Raw genomic sequence first — 21,368 nt, 5'->3', positions numbered from 1 at the left:
AATGCCTTAAAAATGAAAACAGCATTGTGTATTTCCTTTGGTTGTCTCTGTGATATTAAAATTGGTTTAATGATCTGAAATCTTTGTAAGTGAAAAATCTGCAAAAAAGACAAAGATTAGAAAGGGGGCAAATACTTTTTCAGGGCACTGTATGCTTCCCACCAGAATCTAATATATACCACATACCACAGGAGAGTTTTTGTTAGAGAACAGTCTCATACCACAATCATCTTTCATTCACATCAGTTTATTCTAATATATCTCTATCATATACATACAGTACAATATGCGCAAGACATATGGCACATCCATTATTGTTGTACATTTTACAGTCGCTGGTATTGCTGTGTGGCGAAAGATTGAAGTCACCGTGTGTTTGTCCGTCCCTCGGGTAGTACAGCAGTGTGTATGTGTGTACATACAAGTATATATATGTATATTAGTACTTCTCAATTATTTTCTGTTGTGCCCCCGAATTTTCAAATTTCAAAGTGTCAATTGGCTGCGAAGGAAACAACAAGAACATCAACTGCCACCTACAGAAGTGGATGTGCGGTTGCGTTTCAGTAGATGAAAAAAACTATGCATCTGGGGCCAGCCCCAATATTTGAGAAGGACTGATGTATATGTACATTTATACATATACACAGTATATAATACGATACACACACGCACCGGTGGATTGTAGGTTGCTACAGCAAGAACACATGCACGGTCCGGATAAATATTCCACCGGGGATGAGTCACACATCCGACGACAACGAGGATGTCAAGCACAGTTTGGCTCTGGGGCCGGATCCCGGCTTTCCGTTCTCAGGCGGGCCGGAGTGAATGCGCGTTTACACCTGAACAGACTTGCCACGCTATACGAACTCAACATTGCCCTCTAGTGCAGAGGTGTCAAACTCATTTGAGCTCAGGGGACACACGGTAGAAAGTCTCATGGGGACCAGACCAGTCCATAAATGAGAAAGAAAGAAAGAGCGGGATAAAAAGAAAACAAGGAGAGAAAGAGAACGGGAGACAGAGAACTAGTGGGAGAGACAGGAAGGAGAAAGGGAGAAAATGAAAAAGAGAGAGGGAGGAGAGAGAGTGAGACAGAGATAAAAGAGAGAGAAAAAGCAAGAAGGAAACAAAAAGAGAAAGAGAAAAAAAAAACAAAGGTAGTTTTTGTGAGTGGTACCTAGCTTTGGCAACATCAAGTGGATATCCTAAAGTGCAGTTCATTTTTCTCTTGCACATCTTGCTTCGGGCCGGAATCCGATCTGTCAGCAGGCTTAATCCAGCCTGCAGGCCACGTGTTTGACACCCCTGCTCTAGCGACCAGGGACAGTTGTTGGTTTGCATTTAGTAAAAAAAAATAAATGTTAAAAATCAGGCCGTATTAAATCATTTGACGGGGCGGATCTGGCCCCAGGGCCGTGTTTTGACACACAGCGACGCTTGTTGTGGGTTAGGGAGGCACTGTTGTCAGGAGTTAAGGGTAAGAGACACAACACTCTCCCCCCTTCGGTGGACGCTACAATAGCGGCTAACGTGATCAAGTTGACTCCCGCCCACGTGATTTCCCTTTCTATTGTGAACATAAAGAGCTGCCATTTTGGTGTTAAGTACGTACAGGTATATACATCTGTGTCGAGTCTTTTTTTTCCAAGCCTGGTCTAAGTTATTTTTCAAGTCGGGGGCGTTTAAAAAAAATCCAGCAGGAAGAGAGGAGTAATGGTGCATGCGAGAGGCCGTTTGAGGAAAAAAAAAATCATACTTGTTCTCACATATAACATCATACTCTCACACATAAGCAACTTTAGACTTAGGCCCAATCCCATTTCTCTCACTCGGCCCTGAGGACCCTCCAGTGAGGTCCCTCGATAGAGGAGTGCCCTCCGCCGGTGGAGTGCAAAGTGGAGATGGTTTGGACAAGACTTGCAAGGTTCCACCCCTGTCCAGGAGATGGCGGTAATATTAATTGGCTGTAGACCTCAGTGACGTATTGGTCTACCTCACATGTAAACAACTTGAGTCTCAACCTGCAGTGTGTCAGTTGGAGAGTTCGTGCAACGTTAAAAATGCCCGCTACTGCTGTGTTATTACCGATTGCCTGAAAGCTCTTCATCTTTTCCGTGTCTCCAATCAACGGAGGAGAAATGTGCTATACTGAAGACAGCTTCGGCGCTATGTAGTGCTGATTCATCTTTACAAGGTACGTACACTCATTTAAAAAAAATGACCCGTTCGGTCAAATACAGAAAGAGTTAACATACAATGCACGTTCACATAATACCCTATGTTTGTGTAGACATAAATGGCAATCTACTTATTGGTATCTTAATGCCATTTTATGACATATAGTAGGGGTCTTGAATGTGTGACATGACGAAAAGTAAACAAACACAAGAACAGTCCACCTGACCCTTAAGCTGACATAATATCGTCACCAAACTTCCCTGTACGACCCAAAAACCTTAGTTCATAAGGAATTTAATTCAAAAGAGTTGTCATTGGATATAAAAAAGGTCATTTCAACATTTTTTCATGATGCTTACATCACAGTTAAAGCGGTCTTTTTCTTTTCTATGCCCACATTTATGTCTAAATTGTTTGTTATCTATTGTGTTCCAGAGTGGCTGTCCCATAAGCGTGGACAGGTTGGACAGGAATGTTCCCATCCTGTGCTTATGGTTGGATGTGGAGTCAGAACTCATTCAGGACTTAAGGTTGAGCAAGAAGGTTATGTGGGCCCTGCAGGAGCTGCTAAAGAGGGAACAGGGCCGTGGCTGGAGGTCCTGATCTACGTGTACTGGCTGGCCCACGCTCTGTCCTACCGTGTGGTGTCACGGGTCTTCAGGGTTCCCAGGTCCACCGTACAAAGAATTGTCCACAGTTAATATGGAATAAATTGCCCAAAAGCCATATTTTAGGCTCTTTAAGTCAGACCCACATTTGCATTATGTGCTTTTCTGCATTACTATTCAATAAACATCTTCATTTTGAGTAACACCTTGGTGGTTTATTTCATAATGATGTGAGATACTGTGTGTGAACTATGTGACTGTTGGACAGAAAACAACTACAAATCACTCCAGCTTAAATAATAGTTTACTTTCAGAAAAACAAACTCACATTGGGCCAAAATACATAATAGTAAATAAATAATGTGTCACAAATTTTAACAAAAATATACCAATACTTCCATGAAGCTGGGAAACACAAACTGGAACTTCATTGAGTTCTTAATAAAAAAAAATATTTTCCTTTTATAAAACAAAGGGAAACATTGCAGAGATGTCACTGTTCTGGAAATTTGTCCACGAGCTTCCCAAAAAGGACAGGAACCGCTCAGTTTTGGCCACAGTTTCTTCGAGCCTTTTCCTCACTCCGGCAGACTCCGCTTTCAAAAAGTCAAGGAGTGTATCGTGCTTCCTTTTTTTTCTGGGTGATTTGGGGTTTGGCGCCGGATTAGAAGGTGCCAACGACGTGCCCGGTGGTGTGGATGGCGTGGTAGCTGTGATGGTGACCAGCTCTTCCACGGGACGTTCTACAGTGGCCTTTAGGTTGGGTGGAAAAAACAAGAATTACTTAATGCTGATGTATTATACAAAAACAACTGTGTATAGGGTGCTCAACAAGTTGATGTGAGACAGGAAATTATAGGATGTGTTCTGGATAAGTATTTGATAGTGAATAGATACACAAAATTGACATGTTATTCTTATGGCTGTATGAGCCTTCTATTGGCCAGCATCACATATGCTTTAGAATTGTCTCCACATTTGGACAACATTTTGAGAAGGTAATTAGTTTACTTAATATGTGTTTACAGAGAAGGCAGTGGACTATGTGATAGTAGTTTGTATCAACTGTATTTCCACGTGAAATTCGGAGACATTACTCATAATGCATGATGAAAACTAATGCATTCTGATCTCACATGAAAGAATCATATTGTAAATAAAACACGACACCCGAAATTGTGTGCAGTAAACAAGCGCTTATGTCCAGAACGGTATTCTGACTATGCTCCTTTAGCGACTGGCCATGTACAGTAGATGTAAAAGGACGACTCGTTTAAGATAAAAACAGGGATGGGCTGAACTGTGATTTTCTGCACAGTTATCCTACTTTACAGTTTGTAGCGTGAATATTTTTTTGCCAGCTCCCTTGGTAGATTAGTGCACTTCGTAAAGTAGCGATTTTGCAATGTTCGTGTTTTAACGCGAAAATACGATTTTCTATTGCATTTACGTCTAACTAAGATATCTCAATACATTTTGTTGCAAATACATGCGCGGTTGTGGAAAACTACTTACATTTGTGCGGTTCCTTTCCGGGCATGTTTGTTGATATTGAGAATTCGCAAAGCCTTCTGGGTAGTCACTTCGCTGCCAAGTGAGGTCGAGAGCCCCCTCGGTCTTGAAGTGGCTACGACATGGTTTGAGGGCACTTCTGCCTCGGTCTTGAGAGTATCGGGACACACCCCATTTTCACGTGAACGCGCAAACCGAGTGACTAGGGCACATAGCGAGTGAAAGTGCGAAGAATGGGACTCAGCCTTATACAGTTAGACCCGTGCACCAAAAGTACTATACTCGCTTATACGCACTACTATGCTATCACACACACACTACTTAACTCTCACACACATACTATTTTTTTCTTACACACACTACTAAATCATAATCTCACTCATGCGCAACTATAATCTCATACACAGTCATACAGGTGCACAAACAGTAATATACCCTATCATGTACACTACCGGGCAGCACGGCGACGCGGTGGTTAGCGCGTATGCGGCACAGTTCTGAGGTCATGGGTTCATATCCAGCTACCGACCTTCCTGTGCGGAGTTTGCATGTTCTCCCCGTGCTCGCGTGGGTTTCCTCCAGGCACTCCGGTTTCCTCCCACATTCCAAAAACATGCATGTCAGGTGAATTGGCCGGTCCAAATTGTCCCTAGGTGTGAATGAGCGAGTCATTTGTCTGTCTCTGGGTGCCCTGCGACTGGCTGGCAACCAGTTCAGGGTGTCCCCTGCTCACTGCCCGAAGATAGCTAGGATGGGCTCCAGCACCCCCGCGACCCTACTGAGGATAAGCGGTGTAGATAATGGATGGATGGATGTACACTACTATGCTTTTGCACACACTACTATGCTCCACACACACAAGCATAAAACTATTGTAACCATACTACTATACTCTCGTACACATTCTACTATGATTTTACACACATACTACAACATTCACACATGACTATGAACTCCCACACATTATTACTCTCTCACACACAGTAGTATACTCCCACCGAAACTATTATAAACTCTCACAGTTTTACTCTCTCACGCATAATGATAATTACTATCCCTATAGTGTTTTTTCACCTAGTGTAACGATCACTGATGATAATTGATCCGTGCGTATATACTGTATACTCAAACATAACACAGGAGTGGCTCTCAATCAAGATGTATGTGCGATAGAGTATATGTGAGAGAGCAGAGCGATTGAGCACCCCCCAAACCAGGCTGGTTACACACACATAAAAGAGTATGTTAATATGTGTGACAGTATAATAGCGTGTGTGTGTGTGTGTGTAAGAGTATAGTAATATGTGTAAGAGAGTATAGTAGTGTGTGATTGAGAGTATAGTAGTATGTGTGAGCATAGCAGTGAATGAGAGTATAGAAGAATGTGTGGGGGCATTAAAGTATATATGAGAAGAGACTGTTAAACCAAGAGAATTGTGAGAGTATAGTAGTATGTATGATTGCTTAGTAGTGTTTGTGCATGGGTGTATGACCATCTGTATGAGAGTGTAGTTGTGCAAGTGTGAGGGTATTGTGTTATATTATGAGAGAAAGTACGATTTCTGGCCTCTCACAGAAAGTTTTTTTTTTTTTACGGCGAAAGATCAAGTGCTCCGGCGTTTTATCCACATATTTACACAAGAAGTCATCTGCACACAGCACATCGGTTTGAATTTTTTCGTTTTACTCTTATGCGAGAAAGCCCTCCGTTATAGAAAAATAAAATACTGTGCGCCGTCGACCTGCTTCACATATTCGTTCCCCAGGTTCATGAAAGCACGCTTTCAGTCGTCAGATAAAAAAACAAAAAAACACCCACACACACAAAAATGAAATAATTTAAAAATGAGTGAATAAAAAAACAACGTACAGTGTAACGCGACAAAATGTTACGAGATGAAAACTGTGTTCTTTGAACGGCGTTTTTACGTATATTACATGATTAGGTGTGCAAACCTTGTGCGTGAATTTACTGCACTTCATGCCTCGTTTTTCTTTTTTTTTCCCCTCCTTTTTTTTTTCCAAACGAGTCAAATCGTCTCCAAATGTGAAGGTCAGGACTCGGTTCTCCTCCTGGGTGATCCGCCAAACAGAATGTCTAGCGAGCCGTGATATCCACCTCAAAACCATTGCAAATGTGTCCTTTCTAGTAAGATAATCCGGCACACTCTAAGTTTTAAGAAAAGTTTTATAACTTTTGATATGCTACTAATAATATGCTATGAATGAGTCATAAACCACACTAGGTTCTCGAAGAGAACTAGTGCATGGATAGCAGGGTATCAAAGTATTAAATCAAGTAGCGATCCATAAAGTTGTTTCAGCATGTGTTTAACATATTTGACACTGTCCAGGACTAGTAGAACTACAACGCATTGACTGCGTTATATTAATAAGAACTTCCCGGGCTAGCAGGGGAATAAACAGGTCATAGTCCCAAATTAGTAGTTCTTTACTAGTTTTGCAAAGTTTGTGCAAGTAGCAGGGTCTGTGTGTATAAAATGTTTACTAGTATTGTGACTACCAGTGCAACCGAATAGTTTACTTACTTGCGTAGGCCAAATAAGGGCAATAGAAGTAGAAAACCCCCAAACATGATCAATTAGATCGATAAAGTCACACGTGTTGATTCAGAGGTGTGATTAATTATCTTAACGGAAGAAATAAAGAGCAAACTAGGGCGTTCCTTATTTTCCAACACAACCTGAATATGGCGTTAAACCAAGAGAAAACACTTACCGTGAACTTTCACATCGATCAGACATGTAAATATTTGAATTTTGGTACCTTAGTCTAATTGAGTGGTACTTTTAGTATATTTATTGGTCCTTTTGTTCCAATTCAGTTTGTTAGGGTTGAGCAAATTATTCGAGTGAAAAATATGGCAACAGCGAATGCAACAATGAAAGTGAGGTCAAGCTCATCGTCCAGCTGATGATGGGAAAGCAACTGCCCGCCTTAAGGGGAGTGCTGAGTCGGTTCTTACACTTCCAAAATCAAGAAACAAAGACTGTCGGCATACCTAGTGGTGAAGGATGTCTTTTTGTTTTGGTAGAGGGCCAAGATCTCCACGAAGGCCGATCAGCCAGACCTCCATATTACCGGGCCAAATTGGCATTGGGGCACCTCTAAGCTATGTCTCATCAATCGGAAACTTCACAGAATTGGTTTTCGTATGGTTTCACAACATATTCAGGCCTATGCTTGTCAAAATATTAATAGGGAAATTTCCAAAACAAATAAGGACCACACGACTGCATACACATCTTCATATAACTATATATAGCTATCCGTGTTAGGTAGGCCAAAAGTGGTGGGAGGAACATTTATTAAAAAAAAACATGCTTGATTTTCTTACTAGTGAGGACAGATTATAATAACACACCGACCTTAAGGCGGAACTGAGGGACAAAGTGTTTTGCCCAAGCCAGGAAGAAAAGTGGATGCATGTAGGAGTGTGAGGGTAAGACCTTCTCCTCGTGCCCCAGACCCCCAGACTTTAGATAACCTGGCAGCAGCTGTGAGGGGTGGGGGTGCACAGCAGCCCCTCCTTAGGACTCCGATGAATATTGACAGACAGTGCTTTGTCACTCAGGGGAATCTGCAGGGCCCGGTTCTTTATGTTCCGGTGGGTTTCGCGGGCCAGGTCTAGCTCCCCCAGCATCAAAGTCCCTGAGCAAGACCCCTCCAGCAGAGGGTCCACCAGTGCGTCCCCCAAAGGGGGAGCCTGCTGGTAAAGGTTCCCCCGGGGCGATGGCCCCCCCAGGAGTGAGACCTTGTCCAGGCTGCCGGTAGAGCCGCCCACGCACATTCTCCACACGGGCCGCTCTTGAGGGTCGCCTCCAATGCCGGCCGGGCCGTTACCGGGCGTCGCTCCGCCGCTACCACCGGTCAGGTTGTGGAACTGAGAGCTAAAGCACAAGCTCATCAACTTCAGGCTTTCCACCAGGCCGCTGGAAGCTTTTGCAGAACTCTTGCCTTGTCCCAAAACCGACCCGGGGCTGGTGCAGTGAGAGGGGCTTCCTTGTGTCTGGGGCCTTTTTTTACAGGGGTCCGTGCCCTCGGCCCCTGCATCAGATGGTTGCTGACTCTCCGTGCAGTCGTCGCTCATGTTGGAGGAAGGCGTCAGGCTCTTAGGCGAAGGAGGCGACGCCATTCTGCAGTTCAGTTCCAGGCTCAGGCTGGGCTTGCTCAAACCGATAGCTTTCAACTCTACCTCCTCTTCCTCGAACGCGTCCTCGTGGATTTGGTTGAGAACTGGGGCGCTCAAACGGGAAGTCAGGCGATTCCGGGAGGAGGCGAGAGACGACCTAGCTTTGGAGCGTAGCACCACTTCAGAAGGAGGAGTCGAAGAGGAGCAGCTGTCCTCCCCTTCTTCTTCTTCCTCGTCCTCCTCCACGCAGAAAAGGCCAAGGCTGCGAGTTTTGCAAGGGCCCCCTGAGGTTAGGGATCCAAGTCTGAGGGGATTGGAGTGGGGCTTGGAGATAGATCGGGGACCCTTATCCTGGTTGGGCCCGCTCGAGTGCTGGTTGACGTACCTCTGACTGAGGTCCAGCAGGGCAGTTTTGGGGCGGGGCCCTTTGTGAAGGCTTTCTGCGCTCCGGGCAGGGGACTGGGGCCCCCCGGGGTGTGAAATAGTGGGGCCCCCCAGCCCATCGCTGACATCCTGGTGGACATCTACTCGGGTGGGCCAAGATTGCCTATGAACGGCACAGAAATGGTACTTTCGTCATTTTTGAGCAGACCAATTTTATTTTTCTTCATTTAATGCGTAGTCTGATGAGTCAGACTGCCAAGAAACATGGCAACGATATCGAGCATTTACAAGCACTTCATTCAAATTTCAAGCACGTTTCAAACCTTGAAAACACATTGTTTAAATTCAAGCATGTTCAAGGAAGAAGAAAATCCCATAATAATACATTTTGCAAAAACAGGTGGCAGGGGCGGGGTTAATGTATACATATTTCTAAACGGATCATAAAACAGAAGCAAAATTGTCTTTAAAGTGACACGGTGTAATATTAGAACTCTGGATGTCACTGTGCCATGTAGTGCACCCAAAAACAAGTGCTTAAAAGCACAAAGAAGAATACAAACTGCAGAGACTTCAAGTGACCATCAAATAATCTTCTATTTTTTTTGCCCAGTCTTTTGAGTTTTTTATTTCAAAATAATGAAATAGTGTGTTTTGTCTTTTGGGTCTTTGTAGTTTGTATTCTTTCTTTTGCTTTTTAGCACTCGTTTGCGGTTGTACTACACTAGTAGTATCAAACCAAAGGCCCGCGGGCCAGATCCGGCCCATTGGGTGATTTAATGAGCCCCGCTTTAAATTTCTGAAGACGTCTCCTGCTCATATTTGGCAAATGTTATCTTATGTTTGTTTTATAGACACAAACCAGATGCTCCTTTCAGTCACTAGAGGGAAGAAAAGGTGTAAAAGTTTGCCCAGCCAAGTAGTTTAAGATGATCATATTGCCTGTTCACTGCTCAAACTCACATTTTGGATTTCATTTTTATTCATTTCAAAGCATTTAGGACACCTGAGGCAAGCATATTTGTATTTATAGCTCCCACTTGAGTTTGTTTGTTTTTGGTGTTTGTGGTGAGTTGGTTCACATGTTCATTGTTTGGATAAATCTGTTGTACTAAGAAAAGATCCCTTATCATCCGTTAATATAGTTTGTAGGGTAGGCTAAGAATTTAGCCTGAATAATAAAGTGCTGTCCTGAAAAACAAAGCTAAATATTTGGCCTCGACATTTTTTTACTTAGCCTAGATCCGGACCCCGAGCCAAACTGAGTTTGTCATGCATGCACTTCACCATATAGCGTCATCTAATAGATCAAATATCACACATTGTCCATTTAAGACAGCCTTAAAACTGAATTGCTTTGCATTTTAGGTTATTGGATTATTTTAATGGCTTGCCATAAAGGACAGTGTTTATGTGTGTTATAGTGTTCAGTTCCCTAATAGAGCTTTCAACTATATTCTTCTTAGCTGATATCAGGCAAGGAGAAACATTACTACTACACATAAGTCGACATTATAACATGTTATTCTCTTGTGTGGTTCTGGATGATTTTTATAGTCAGTGGTGTTGGATGTGTGTGCCTGTTTTTAATGCGGCCATCTGTCCCTATCCTGTCGAGTTCATCTGTTGCAGATTAAGAGCAGACAGCGCGACAAAAGGCAGCCCGGACTCAAGGAGGGCGTGTTTATGACTTGGATAGGCTCTTTCAGTTTGGAGTACATTCATGTCGAAGACTATTTTGGACTCAATGTTGTTACCTGAACTGGGCCTTGCTGGGGCTGGGTGATCGTGTCTGGCTGTGTTGCTCCTTTTCTTGCCGCTCCCTCAACATCCTCTCAGCCAACAGGTAGTATGTGGCCGTGATGTGGTTGTACTGATTGGACTCCAGAGCCCTGACAAGCGAGACACGTTTTATAATCTCCTCTAATGCAAGCATGCAAATGACACTCCCTACTCACAGGAATTAGTGAATTAGTGCTTAAGGATGAATATTCAGAATGAACCTCAGATGAGTGACAATTCACAAGCCTTTTTGGAATACATAGATCCCTTGGTTTTCACGGTGAATGGGGACCATAACCAGCCACAAAGTATACGTATGCAAAGTGCACTTTTGCTTTGTGGCCTTCATTTTAGAGCGAGAGCGAGAGAACAAGCATGAGAAAGAGAGAGAGAGAGAGAGAGAGACCGAGAGAGACCGAGAGAGCGAGCATGAGAAAGAGAGAGAGGTAAACACTACTTGTTTTAAATTAGTCAATGTTTATTTTTGGAAATCTTGATTAAAAAGACTTGCCGACTTTCTGACAGAGTGAGAGCAAGACAAAATAAAGTTATCTATGATAAAACGCTAGCTAAGCCCCGCAGGTCAGCCACATAATGGACCGAATCACCGGACTGCTCTTGACACTGCCGGATGATAATTTGCCGCATCATGACGCTCTGTGGAGCAGCAAAGTGTCCAGAGAGCAAAGCAATTCAGTGCGCAAATTTCCCGGCGGATGCGAAACATGCGTTGGCCTCCACTGCCTAGACTATGGATTAGCATTGCTTGCCTTTGTGCGTCGCTAGTGTCAAATAGCACGAATGCTTCTATAAAAGTTTCAAAGGATTCAAACCAGCGGGGCCAAGGGTCTGGCGAATCACCAGGCAAGGCAGGGAACGGAGGAAAAGGCGAGAGTGGAAGCTCCACCCTCCTCGCCAATGTTATGTACGATAAAACACATAGCTCTGTGCTCACTGTCTTTTATCTAAAGTCGCCCTTACTTAACACTTTTCGGCACCGCACACTTTACGGCCATGAAATCATGCCGTTGTAATATTACCCTGTGATTGTGGATACTTGTCAAATTTTGGCTGTCCGAAAACTTTGCTTCATTTTGCTTTTGTTTTTAATTCAATAGCTAATCGGCTGGAATCTTGACGCTGTGTTAAGATGGGGAATATCAGAACACAATTCTTGAATATAAGGTAAATAGAGCCACTGGAGAGCAGTGTCTGGGTCACTTTTAAGCAGACTCGTTGAAAAACATGGCTACAATTTCCAGCTTTAACAAGCGCTTTATCCTAAATTGAAGTACTTTTCAGTCCTTGAAAACACAATGTTGAAAACAAGGATTTTCAAGGATTTTAGACACTCGTACAAACTTACACTGCTAGAAACAATTGATAAAGGAGAAAACACAAAGTCGTTGTAAAGGCTATGGATAAACGCAAAAAAGCACAACAAGGGGAAACAACTCGTTTGTGCAACTGATAATGGCTTTACGTTTATTTTATCTTTCAGGACGACTTTTTGTTTTCTATATTCTCTAACATTCCTCTCTGGTAACATAAATCAAAACTGGTAATGAGATAAAAATGGTATGTGATCTATATCACCAGTGTTTTGGTGGTTAGGAGTAGGTGCTCTCACCGTCGGGACCCAGGTTTAATTTCCATTGCATCCTATGTTGTATTATATTTTTCAACTGATTAGATAGATTGCACAAGTGTGCTAACACACTTCAGTCTTTAACACACACCCATACTTTGGGTTGTTATTATTAAAGGTAGAAAAATGTGCATTACACACGAATAAATACGGTAAATCAAATGGGAATTGTCATTGAGTGGCATCTAGAATATAATAGAATAGAATATACCTTTATTATCATTGTTAAGAAATGGGTTGAACATAATGTAACAGCGAAATTGGACGTGGCACTCCAGTTTCACATTTTACTGCGAGAATGGGAAAAAAAAGGACAAAGAGAATTTAAACAATATTTACACAAGAAAGAGTAGGAACTGTGGTCAAGTGAGTGAAGTGTTACGAGTTAAGTTAAGTGAGTAATGGAGTTTCAAACTAACAAGTAGTTATTTGCCAGGATTTTAACACCTGTTTAGAATTTTGCAGTTTTTCTGCTAGAAGCAAAACAAAAAGTACTAAAAGAGAGGGTGGAATTAACTTCAATAACAATATTGGATATAACAACAGTTGGGTTCATTCTGAAATTTGAACATGGGAAATCGTGGCACATACTCTGTTATGGCGTCTCGGTCGGCGATGCCCCCGTGGACCATGCGCTGGATGATGGAGCCGTGTTCTTCCTCCAGCAAGCTGCGATGGGACACAAGCGGCGTGGACAGCTTGGTTGCCGGAGATGGGTCCACGCCTTGGAGCCACGGGTGCTTCTCGATCTCGTCCAGAGTTGCCCGCTTCTTGGGGTCCCGCTGCAGCATGTGGCCAATGAGACTGAAAAGAATGGAAGCCGGAATTGAGAAAGTGTATTTCAAATTCAATACAGATTTTAAACAGTATCATTAGCAATGTTTCATGTACAACATCCAAGGACATCATTTTTTTTTTTAATAATTCATTTGAGCATTAATGAATAGCGAAATTTGGTCGACCAACAACACTAATAAAGCTAAAGTCCCATTTGCATCCTATTGTATATAGTTCTGACCGAAAAAAAGGTGTGCAAGGAGGAGAAGCTTCCACTCTCATCTTCACACATTGGCGTATATGAAATATGTAGCACCTGCCGAGCGGGCTGGTCCATCTGCGTGCAAGCGTGTGTGAATGCGGAGCTTGTGTGTTTTTGTGTTCTGGCGACTCACTCTCTGCAAGCTTCCGAAATGTGCGGAGGCACCGTATATTTGCAGTCCATGATCATGGTAAGCGTCTCGCTGTCGTTGGCTTCCTGGAAAGGCGGCTGGCCGCACACCAACATGTACAGAATCACACCCAGACTCCAGATATCTGCAGGGGGAGGTGACAACGAGGCCTTAGAACTGTGAACATAAACACCTGACTTTTTTCAAACAAAGTAGATTATTCTTTGTTTTGCCCGCCAAAGTGACTTGTGAAAGAGAACACCATACTTGAAATTTTGGCACGCCTCAATTAGAGTGTGTGAAAACTGCAAGAAAACATTTTATATATATATATATATATATATATATACACACACACACACACACACACACACACACACACACACACACACACACACACACACACACACACACACACACAGAGTATTGCCTCAGTTGACAGGGAATACAGTAATGCCACGCTGTATCATTGTTTACATTTCACGGTTTCAATACTTAGGGGATTTTCAACACCTCGCTAGACCAAGCCAAAGTACCATCATGCTTCAAATTTGCCAACATCATCCCAGTGCCAAAGAAACCCCAGATCTTATCACTCAACGATTACCGGCCCGTTGCACTGACTCCTATCATAATGAAGTGCTTTGAGAGACTGGTTAAAGAGCACATCACCTCCAGTCTCCCCTCCTCATTCGACCCCTTTCAGTTTGCCTACAGGACAAACCGCTCCACCAGGGATGCCATCTCCTCTGCGCTTCACCTGAGCCTGACACATCTAGAGGAGAAGAACACCCATGTGCGGATGCTGTTCCTGGACTTCAGTTCAGCATTCAACACCATCATCCCACAACATCTGGTAGACAAGATGAGACTCCTGGGTTTCAACACCCCCCTGCGGAACTGGCTGCTGGACTTCCTCTGTGACAGACCCCAATCAGTGCGGATAGGTCAGAACAGTTCAGATGTCATCTACCTCAGCACGGGCTCCCCCCAAGGCTGCGTCCTAAGCCCCTTGCTGTTCACCTTGATGACACACGACTGCGTCCCTAGGTCCGCCACAAACCACATCGTGAAGTATGCTGACGACACAACAGTGGTGGGCCTCATCAGGGATGACAACGACCTGGCCTACAGAGAGGAGGTGGAGCAGTTGGTGGGCTGGTGCAGGGACAACAGCCTGGTCCTGAATGTCGACAAAACTAAAGAGATCATTGTCGACTTTAGGAAAAACCAGCCCAACCATGCCCCACTTTGCATCAACAACAAGGCTGTGGAGGTTGTCAGCAGTATCAAGTTCCTAGGGGTGCACATTACAAACAAACTCACCTGGTCCGTAAACACTGCATCACTGGTTAAGAGGGCACAGCAGCGCCTGTACTTCCTGCGGAGGATGAGGAGAGCCCACCTGCCCCCACCCTCCCTCATTACATTCTACAGGGGCACCATAGAGAGTATCCTGACCAGCTGTATCTCTGTGTGGTGTGGAGGCTGCAGCGCTACCGACTGGGGTAGTGTGAGGAGGGTAACGAGGACAGCAGAGAAAATAATCGGGACTACACTTCCCTCCATTCAGGACATTGGCCAGAAGCACTGCCTATCCCATGCAAAAAACATTACCGGGGACCCCTCTCACCCCCATCATGGACTGTTCACTCTGCTAGCCTCTGGGAAGAGGTACTGCAGTGTGCGGTGCAGGACCACCAGGCTCCGCAATAGTCTAGTCCCCCTGGCCATTAGACTGTTAAATGGTCAATCTAACATATAGTTAACTTAAATCTAAACGGCTGCTAATCTGACTTTTGCACTACTGGCAGTTTTTTTTATAGCTTGCCACTCCTTGCACATTGCTCTCTGCACTATTGTAATTACAGCGTTATTGTTACAGTGTTAATGTTACTGTGTACCTGACTTGTTAACCTGACTGCCCATATTGCACATCTGGTTAGCTACTCTTCTTGCACTATCGGCACTATGGTAAAATACTACACGTAGCCAAAATACAATACCACATTATTTATATCTGTACATTCAAGGAAACTGTTGGGGGTCAGATGCATCGACATTTCGTTCTGTATACACGTGTACTAGAATGACAATAAAGTAGATCTGAATCTGAATCTGAATCTGAATTTGGGATTGAATTGAATTGTCTTCATTGTCATTGATATCAACAAATTGTGTGCATTGTGTTGTGCAGCAGACAGCACACAGCAAATGCTATGGGGGCAGGTTGTGTGTGTGTGTGTGTGACTGTGATTGGCTGGTGTATGCTATCAGGTAAACAGGTGGGGTAGGTGGGTGCACAAGTCAATGTTTCCACCCAAAACAAACTGAAGCACGGCTACAGCTAGTATTTCAAGCGACTCGTTACGTTGAAAAGAAATTCATCAATCAAATGGACTCTGAGGAGAGTCAGAAGAACGCAAAGTAATGGTGACCACCAGCGAGTGCTCCGTGGATTGATAGGCGGCATCGGGAGAGATAGCAATAGCGGTTCTGCAGGTCCTGCCTACTGCTACGGATAGTTGTTATATTGAAACAATTGTATACTCTCGGTCATCTCGAGCTTTTTAACAATCTTATTAAAATAAAGAGTGATACAGACAACAACTTTTTTTCTTAGTACCGCACAATAAAGCTCACCCCCAAAAATGTATTTATCATATGTAAGGCGCACTACTGGACTATAAGGCTCATGGAATTAAAATTACAATGAGAGTTCAGGTATCATTAAAAATAAATGCATTCAAATGAAAATAATTAATTTCATAGAGCACGAATTAGCACTAGGACATGCAATTTTACCAAGAAAATTGATCAATAAATAGTTACTGTGCTGTCCTCATTCCAAATTATCCCCTTTTTCGCCAGCTACTAAATAACCTCACGAATAAACAGACTTCTTTTCTTTAGTTGACGTTCATTTGGGTAATGGCTTCAATCATTACCATTATACGGTCGGCGAAAAACTTGAAACTAAGTAAAAACAGTCCTATTAGTTTGCTAACTATACAGATAAGCTAAGACATGCTAACCACAATTCAAACACGAGTACAGTACAAAACGTTACAATAAACAAAAATCTGCATTCAAGTAAATCATAATACGTTTAATACTTAAGGACAATTGTTGTTCAAAGCAACAACAAAGGAGAATTTGCAATGAGCGTTCAAAAGTTGGTATCTGAGCTGCCTTAAGTCCTGCACTTTTGTCCTCTTTTGAACATAGCTACAAGAGGACACTCGAAGACCACTCTATATGTTTCTCAAAGGCAGAACAGTTACCGTATGCAGTACCATTCAACTGTTACTATGCATTTCCAATTTAACCCTTCGTTTATGGGCCACACATTCAAATTTATGGCCAATTCAGGGGTTTAAGATCCGCCTTATGTTATTGAAACACTTGAACATACTATTTAACAAACAATGAAGAATCCCTATATCTATATTTAAAACATGAACATGATATTATGTATTTGCATTCCATTAGGGTTAAACGAAATCAACGACTATTGAAACGTGGCTTCTTAGTATTTTCTGCTTACTGACTTAGATACAAAAAGGGGGGAAAAACACTGAATCATTTCCCGGTTCAAATGAAGCGTGAACCGTATTCATCTAGAGCGGCGTTCGTAAATATATGCTAGGTTCATGCGCATCTGCCTGACTGCGGACAAGGCTTTCGTAGCCCCGGAGCGCAAATTCCCTCCCTAGCGTGCATGAGTGCAATATCCTGAAAACTGGGTTAACGCGTGCAGCGACATACGAGTGCTATGCTTCTTCAACACTTTGAGGGGAAATTAAATGAGCAAATCGGTTTGCTGAGAGGCAGCACGGCGGCGCAGTGGTTAGCGCATGTGCGGCACAGTTCAAGTCATGGGGACCTTCTGCGTGGGTTCAAATCCAGCTCCAGACTTCCTGTGTGGAGTTTGTATGTTCTCCCCGTGCTTGCGTGGGTTTCCTCCGGGCACTCCAGTTATGAGTTTCCTCCCATATTCCAAAAACATGCATTTCAGGTGAATTGGCCGGTCCAAATTGTCCCTAGGTGTGAATGAGCGAGTGAGTTGTCTGTCCCCGTGTGCCCTGCGATTGGCTGGCAACCAGTTCAGGGTGTCCCCTGTGCACTGCCCGATGATTGCTGGGATGGGCTCCAGCACCCCCGCAACCCTACTGAGGATAAGCGGTGCAGCCAAAGAGATGGGATGAGATGAGGTTTGCTGAGAGCCTTTCCCAAGTCCATTGGTCCGTTTGACACACTTCCTGCCGTGACTTGACAGTGATTTGGAGAGACTCTCACAGGGAAATTGACATTTTTATAAAAAGACAAGAAAACATGTTGTAACAGAGCGAAGGGATGATGATTGTTTGTTTTCTATATTTTAAAACCAAAGTAATGAAACTGAATTGCAAAGCAACAACCTGAGCTCAACTACCAGGCCATGCATGTAAAACTAACCCAGTAGCTATCAATGAAAGTACAGTGTCATTAACAGTATTCATACTTATATATATTTCGCAAATTCTCAAAAAAAAAAACCCGACCATCTTTTTCGGACTATAAGGCGCACCTAGAAAACCCAAATTGGTTAGAAATTTGAAAGTGTGTCTAATATACTGCAAGAAATATGGTGGACAAGATTTATACGTGTGCATTACTACATGAGGTTTTACAGTACACTACCATATTTGTGCAATGTTTGATCAATCGAAAAACAATGCTGATCATAATCGCAAAGCATCATACGCAACAGGAATTAAACCCATGTCGGCAATTCTAACCACCAGACCACCAGTGACACAGATGACATAGAATTGTATCTCATCATCACACTATTTTTACGATACAAAGTTTGATTCATCAGTAGATACGTCAAAGAGTTGTTTCCATCGTCGTGTCGTTGGCCTGGAAAAGGATGGGACACCAGGCTGTACTTGACCGAGACACACCACAGGAAATGGTGCCCCTATGACCCTGGTGGTAAAGGGATCCAACCAACCATAGTTTGCTTTTCGATGTCACCTGTATCACTAGTGGTGAGGTTTCGGTATTCTCACCACCTTGACCTGCCTTCGATTACCATTGCATAAAATGTTTTGCGATTTTGGTCAACGACATTTTTCGACTGATCAATCATTGGACTATTAGATACTAGTGTATAAAATGAACAACAGCTATGAACAAATAAATAAAGTATCTCTTACTGTAGTTTTCATTTTGTGTGCCTTGTAGTCCAGTGCTCCTTATATATGAAATATAAATGACAAAAGACAATTTTGGGAAATGCGCCTTATAAAAAGATCGAACATCGAGATCGAAGTTTTAAATTTAAACCCTAAGGACTTTCAAAGCCAAATTTCCAATTTCTATAGTACCATTCAAAGAAATCTGGCGTGAATCAGGTATTTTGCTGAGCCACAAATATACTGGACTGTCTCAGAAAATTAGAATATTGTGATAAAGTTCTTTATTTTCTGTAATGCAATTAAAAAAACAAAAATGTCATACATTCTGGATTCATTACACATCAACTGAACTATTTCAAGCCTTTTATTATTTGAATATTGCTGAATTTGGCTTACAGCTTAAGAAAACTCAAAAATCCTATCTCAAAATATTAGAATATCATTAAAAAGTATACAAGTAGGCTATTCAACTAATCACCTGAATCATCTAATTAACTCGAAACACCTTGCGAGGGTTTCCTGAGCCTTAAAAACACTCAGCTTGGTTCAGTAAACTAAATCACAAATATGGGGAACACTGCTGATCTGACTGCTGTCCAGAGGACCATCATTGACACCCTCCATCAAGAGGGTAAGACACAAAAAGAAATTTCTCAAAGAGCAGGCTGTTCACAGAGTGCAGTTTCAAAGCATATCCACAAAAAGTCTGTTGGAAGGGAAAAATGTGGCCGGAAACGCTGCACAACCAAGAGAGATGACCGCAGCCTTAACAAAATTGAGCCGCTTCCAGAATTTGGGGGAGCTTCAAAGACAGTGCGCTGAAGCTGGAGTCCAGGTATCAAAAGCCACAGTTCACAGACGTGTCCGGGAAATGGGCTACAATAGCCGTATTCCCATGGTCAAGCCACTTCTGAACTCAAGACAACGGAAGAAGCGTCTGACTTGGGCTATGGAGAAGAAGCACTGGACAGTTGCAGAGTGGTCCAAAGTCCTCTTTTTAGACGAAAGCAAGTTTTGCATTTCATTTGGAAGTCAAGGCACCAGAGTCTGGAGATAGGCTGGAGAGGAGCAAAATCCAAGTTGCTTGAAATCCAGTGTGAAGTTCCCACAGTCAGCAATGGTTTGGGGAGCCATGTCAGCTGCTGGTGTTGGTCCACTGTGTTTCATCAAGTCCAGAGTAAATGCAACTGTGTACCAAGAGATTTTAGAGCACTACATGCTTCCATCTGCTGAAAAGCTCTATGGAGATGAGGATTTCATTTTCCAGCATGATCTGGGACCTGCCCACAGTGCCAAAACCACCAGTAACTGGTGCACTGACCATGGCATCGCTGTCCTTGATTGGCCTGCTAATTCCCCTGACCTGAACCCCATCGAGAATTTGTGGGGTATAGTTAAGAAGAAGATGAAAGACACCAGACCTACAAATGCAAATGAGCTGAAGGCCGCTATCGAAGCATCCTGGGCATCAATAACACCTCAGCAATGCCACAGGCTGATTGCCTCCATGCCACGCTGGATTGATGCAGTAATCCTTGCAAAAGGATTCCCAACCAAGTACTGAGTGCATCAATGGACATTTTCAAATGTTTGATTTAGTTTTGCTGTTATAAAATTATTTTTTTACTTGGTCTGAGGAAGTATTCTAATATTTTGAGATAGGATTTTTGAGTTTTTTTCAGCTGTAAGCCAAAATCAGCAATATTCAAATAATAAAAGGCTTGAAATAGTTCAGTTGATGTGTAATGAATCCAGAATGTATGACATTTTTGTTTTTTTAATTGCATTACAGAAAATAAAGAACTTTATCACAATATTCTAATTTTCTGAGACAGTCCAGTATATGAGATTCAAATATGCGAATTGTAATATTGCGTGTGCATTTATCAAGACCTTTGATTTTAAGACCTTGAGTCAATCGCATACATCTCTTCCGGCATTAGCTCAGGAGGTAGAGCACTCGTCTTGGGATCAAAAGATTGCAGGTTCGATTCCCGACTCCTCCGTGTTAAATGTCGAAGCGTCCTTGGGCAAGACACTGAATCCCTAATGCCCCCAATAAGCAGGTTGGCACCTTGCATGGCTGCTATTGCTGTGTGAGTGTGTGTGTGAATGGGTAAGTGTGAAGCACATTGTAAAGCGCTTTGGGAGGTCTTCATTGACTTAAAAAGCGCTATATAAATGCAGACCATTTACCATATAGGTATTGGGTAAAATAACAGTTGTATGTTGCTTAAATTTACAGTTGGAGCAAGTTCTTTTCATTAAAATTTACCACTGAGAAAAAAAAAAAACTTCATTTTTTGCATGGCCCATAATAAATCTCCATAATAGATACATGTTACACCAGACCTGGGCACTCCGGTCCTGGAGGGCCGTATGTTCTGCATGATTTTTGAGGTTTCTGTGATCCAATACAGGTGATTCCAATCACCAGTATCGTTAACGAGCACTTGCTAGCTTGCTAACGAGGTTATAATTTGTATCACCTGAGTTAAAGAAGAGCAAACTTCAAAATCTGGCAGGACGTATGGCCCTCCAGGACCGGAGTGCCCAGGTCTGCTTTACACAGTGCCCTGTTTAACTGTAGCATGCACCATTCCTCTTGAGGGCGACTCATAGAGGTCGATGATGCTTCATGAGACAACGCCATACAAACTAATGCCAGCTGCCGGTAACAAGAAGGGAAGAAATGCAATTGCAAACCAAACAGCTGTATCAGCATCATTTCTAAGAAGAGTT

The 21,368-nt window shown here is 42.9% G+C and overlaps 1 protein-coding gene and 1 long non-coding RNA gene across 3 annotated transcripts in view; one reads left to right on the top strand and one right to left on the bottom strand.

Annotated features, from left to right (window-relative positions):
* Positions 1-226: 226 nt before the first annotated feature.
* The window catches only part of snrka (SNF related kinase a), a 41,081-nt gene continuing 19,939 nt past the window's right edge, over positions 227-21,368 (bottom strand). Inside the window, exons 5-9 of the mRNA XM_088328934.1 lie at positions 13,444-13,585; positions 12,863-13,075; positions 10,599-10,733; positions 4,550-9,004; positions 227-1,809 (exon numbers count right to left, since the gene is read on the bottom strand). Of these exons, the coding sequence (XP_088185060.1) occupies positions 7,804-9,004; positions 10,599-10,733; positions 12,863-13,075; positions 13,444-13,585 (1,691 nt within the window). The 3' untranslated portion in view covers positions 227-1,809; positions 4,550-7,803. The remainder of the gene's footprint in view (positions 1,810-4,549; positions 9,005-10,598; positions 10,734-12,862; positions 13,076-13,443; positions 13,586-21,368) is intronic.
* Positions 1,813-2,995, top strand: LOC148371060 (uncharacterized). 2 transcript variants are annotated; one of them, XR_015849753.1, is made up of 3 exons: positions 1,814-1,956; positions 2,034-2,200; positions 2,620-2,995. It is a non-coding gene; the product is annotated as an uncharacterized LOC148371060 (long non-coding RNA). The 2 variants fall into 2 exon arrangements; XR_015849752.1 differs by having other exon boundaries at positions 1,813-2,200.

This window comes from Urocampus carinirostris, chromosome 2, assembly GCF_059441175.1.
Source record: "Urocampus carinirostris isolate Australia breed hairy pipefish chromosome 2, RoL_Ucar_1.0, whole genome shotgun sequence".
Taxonomy (NCBI): domain Eukaryota; kingdom Metazoa; phylum Chordata; class Actinopteri; order Syngnathiformes; family Syngnathidae; genus Urocampus; species Urocampus carinirostris.
Note: the sequence above shows the minus strand (reverse complement) of the source record. Positions and strands in the feature narration are given on the sequence as shown.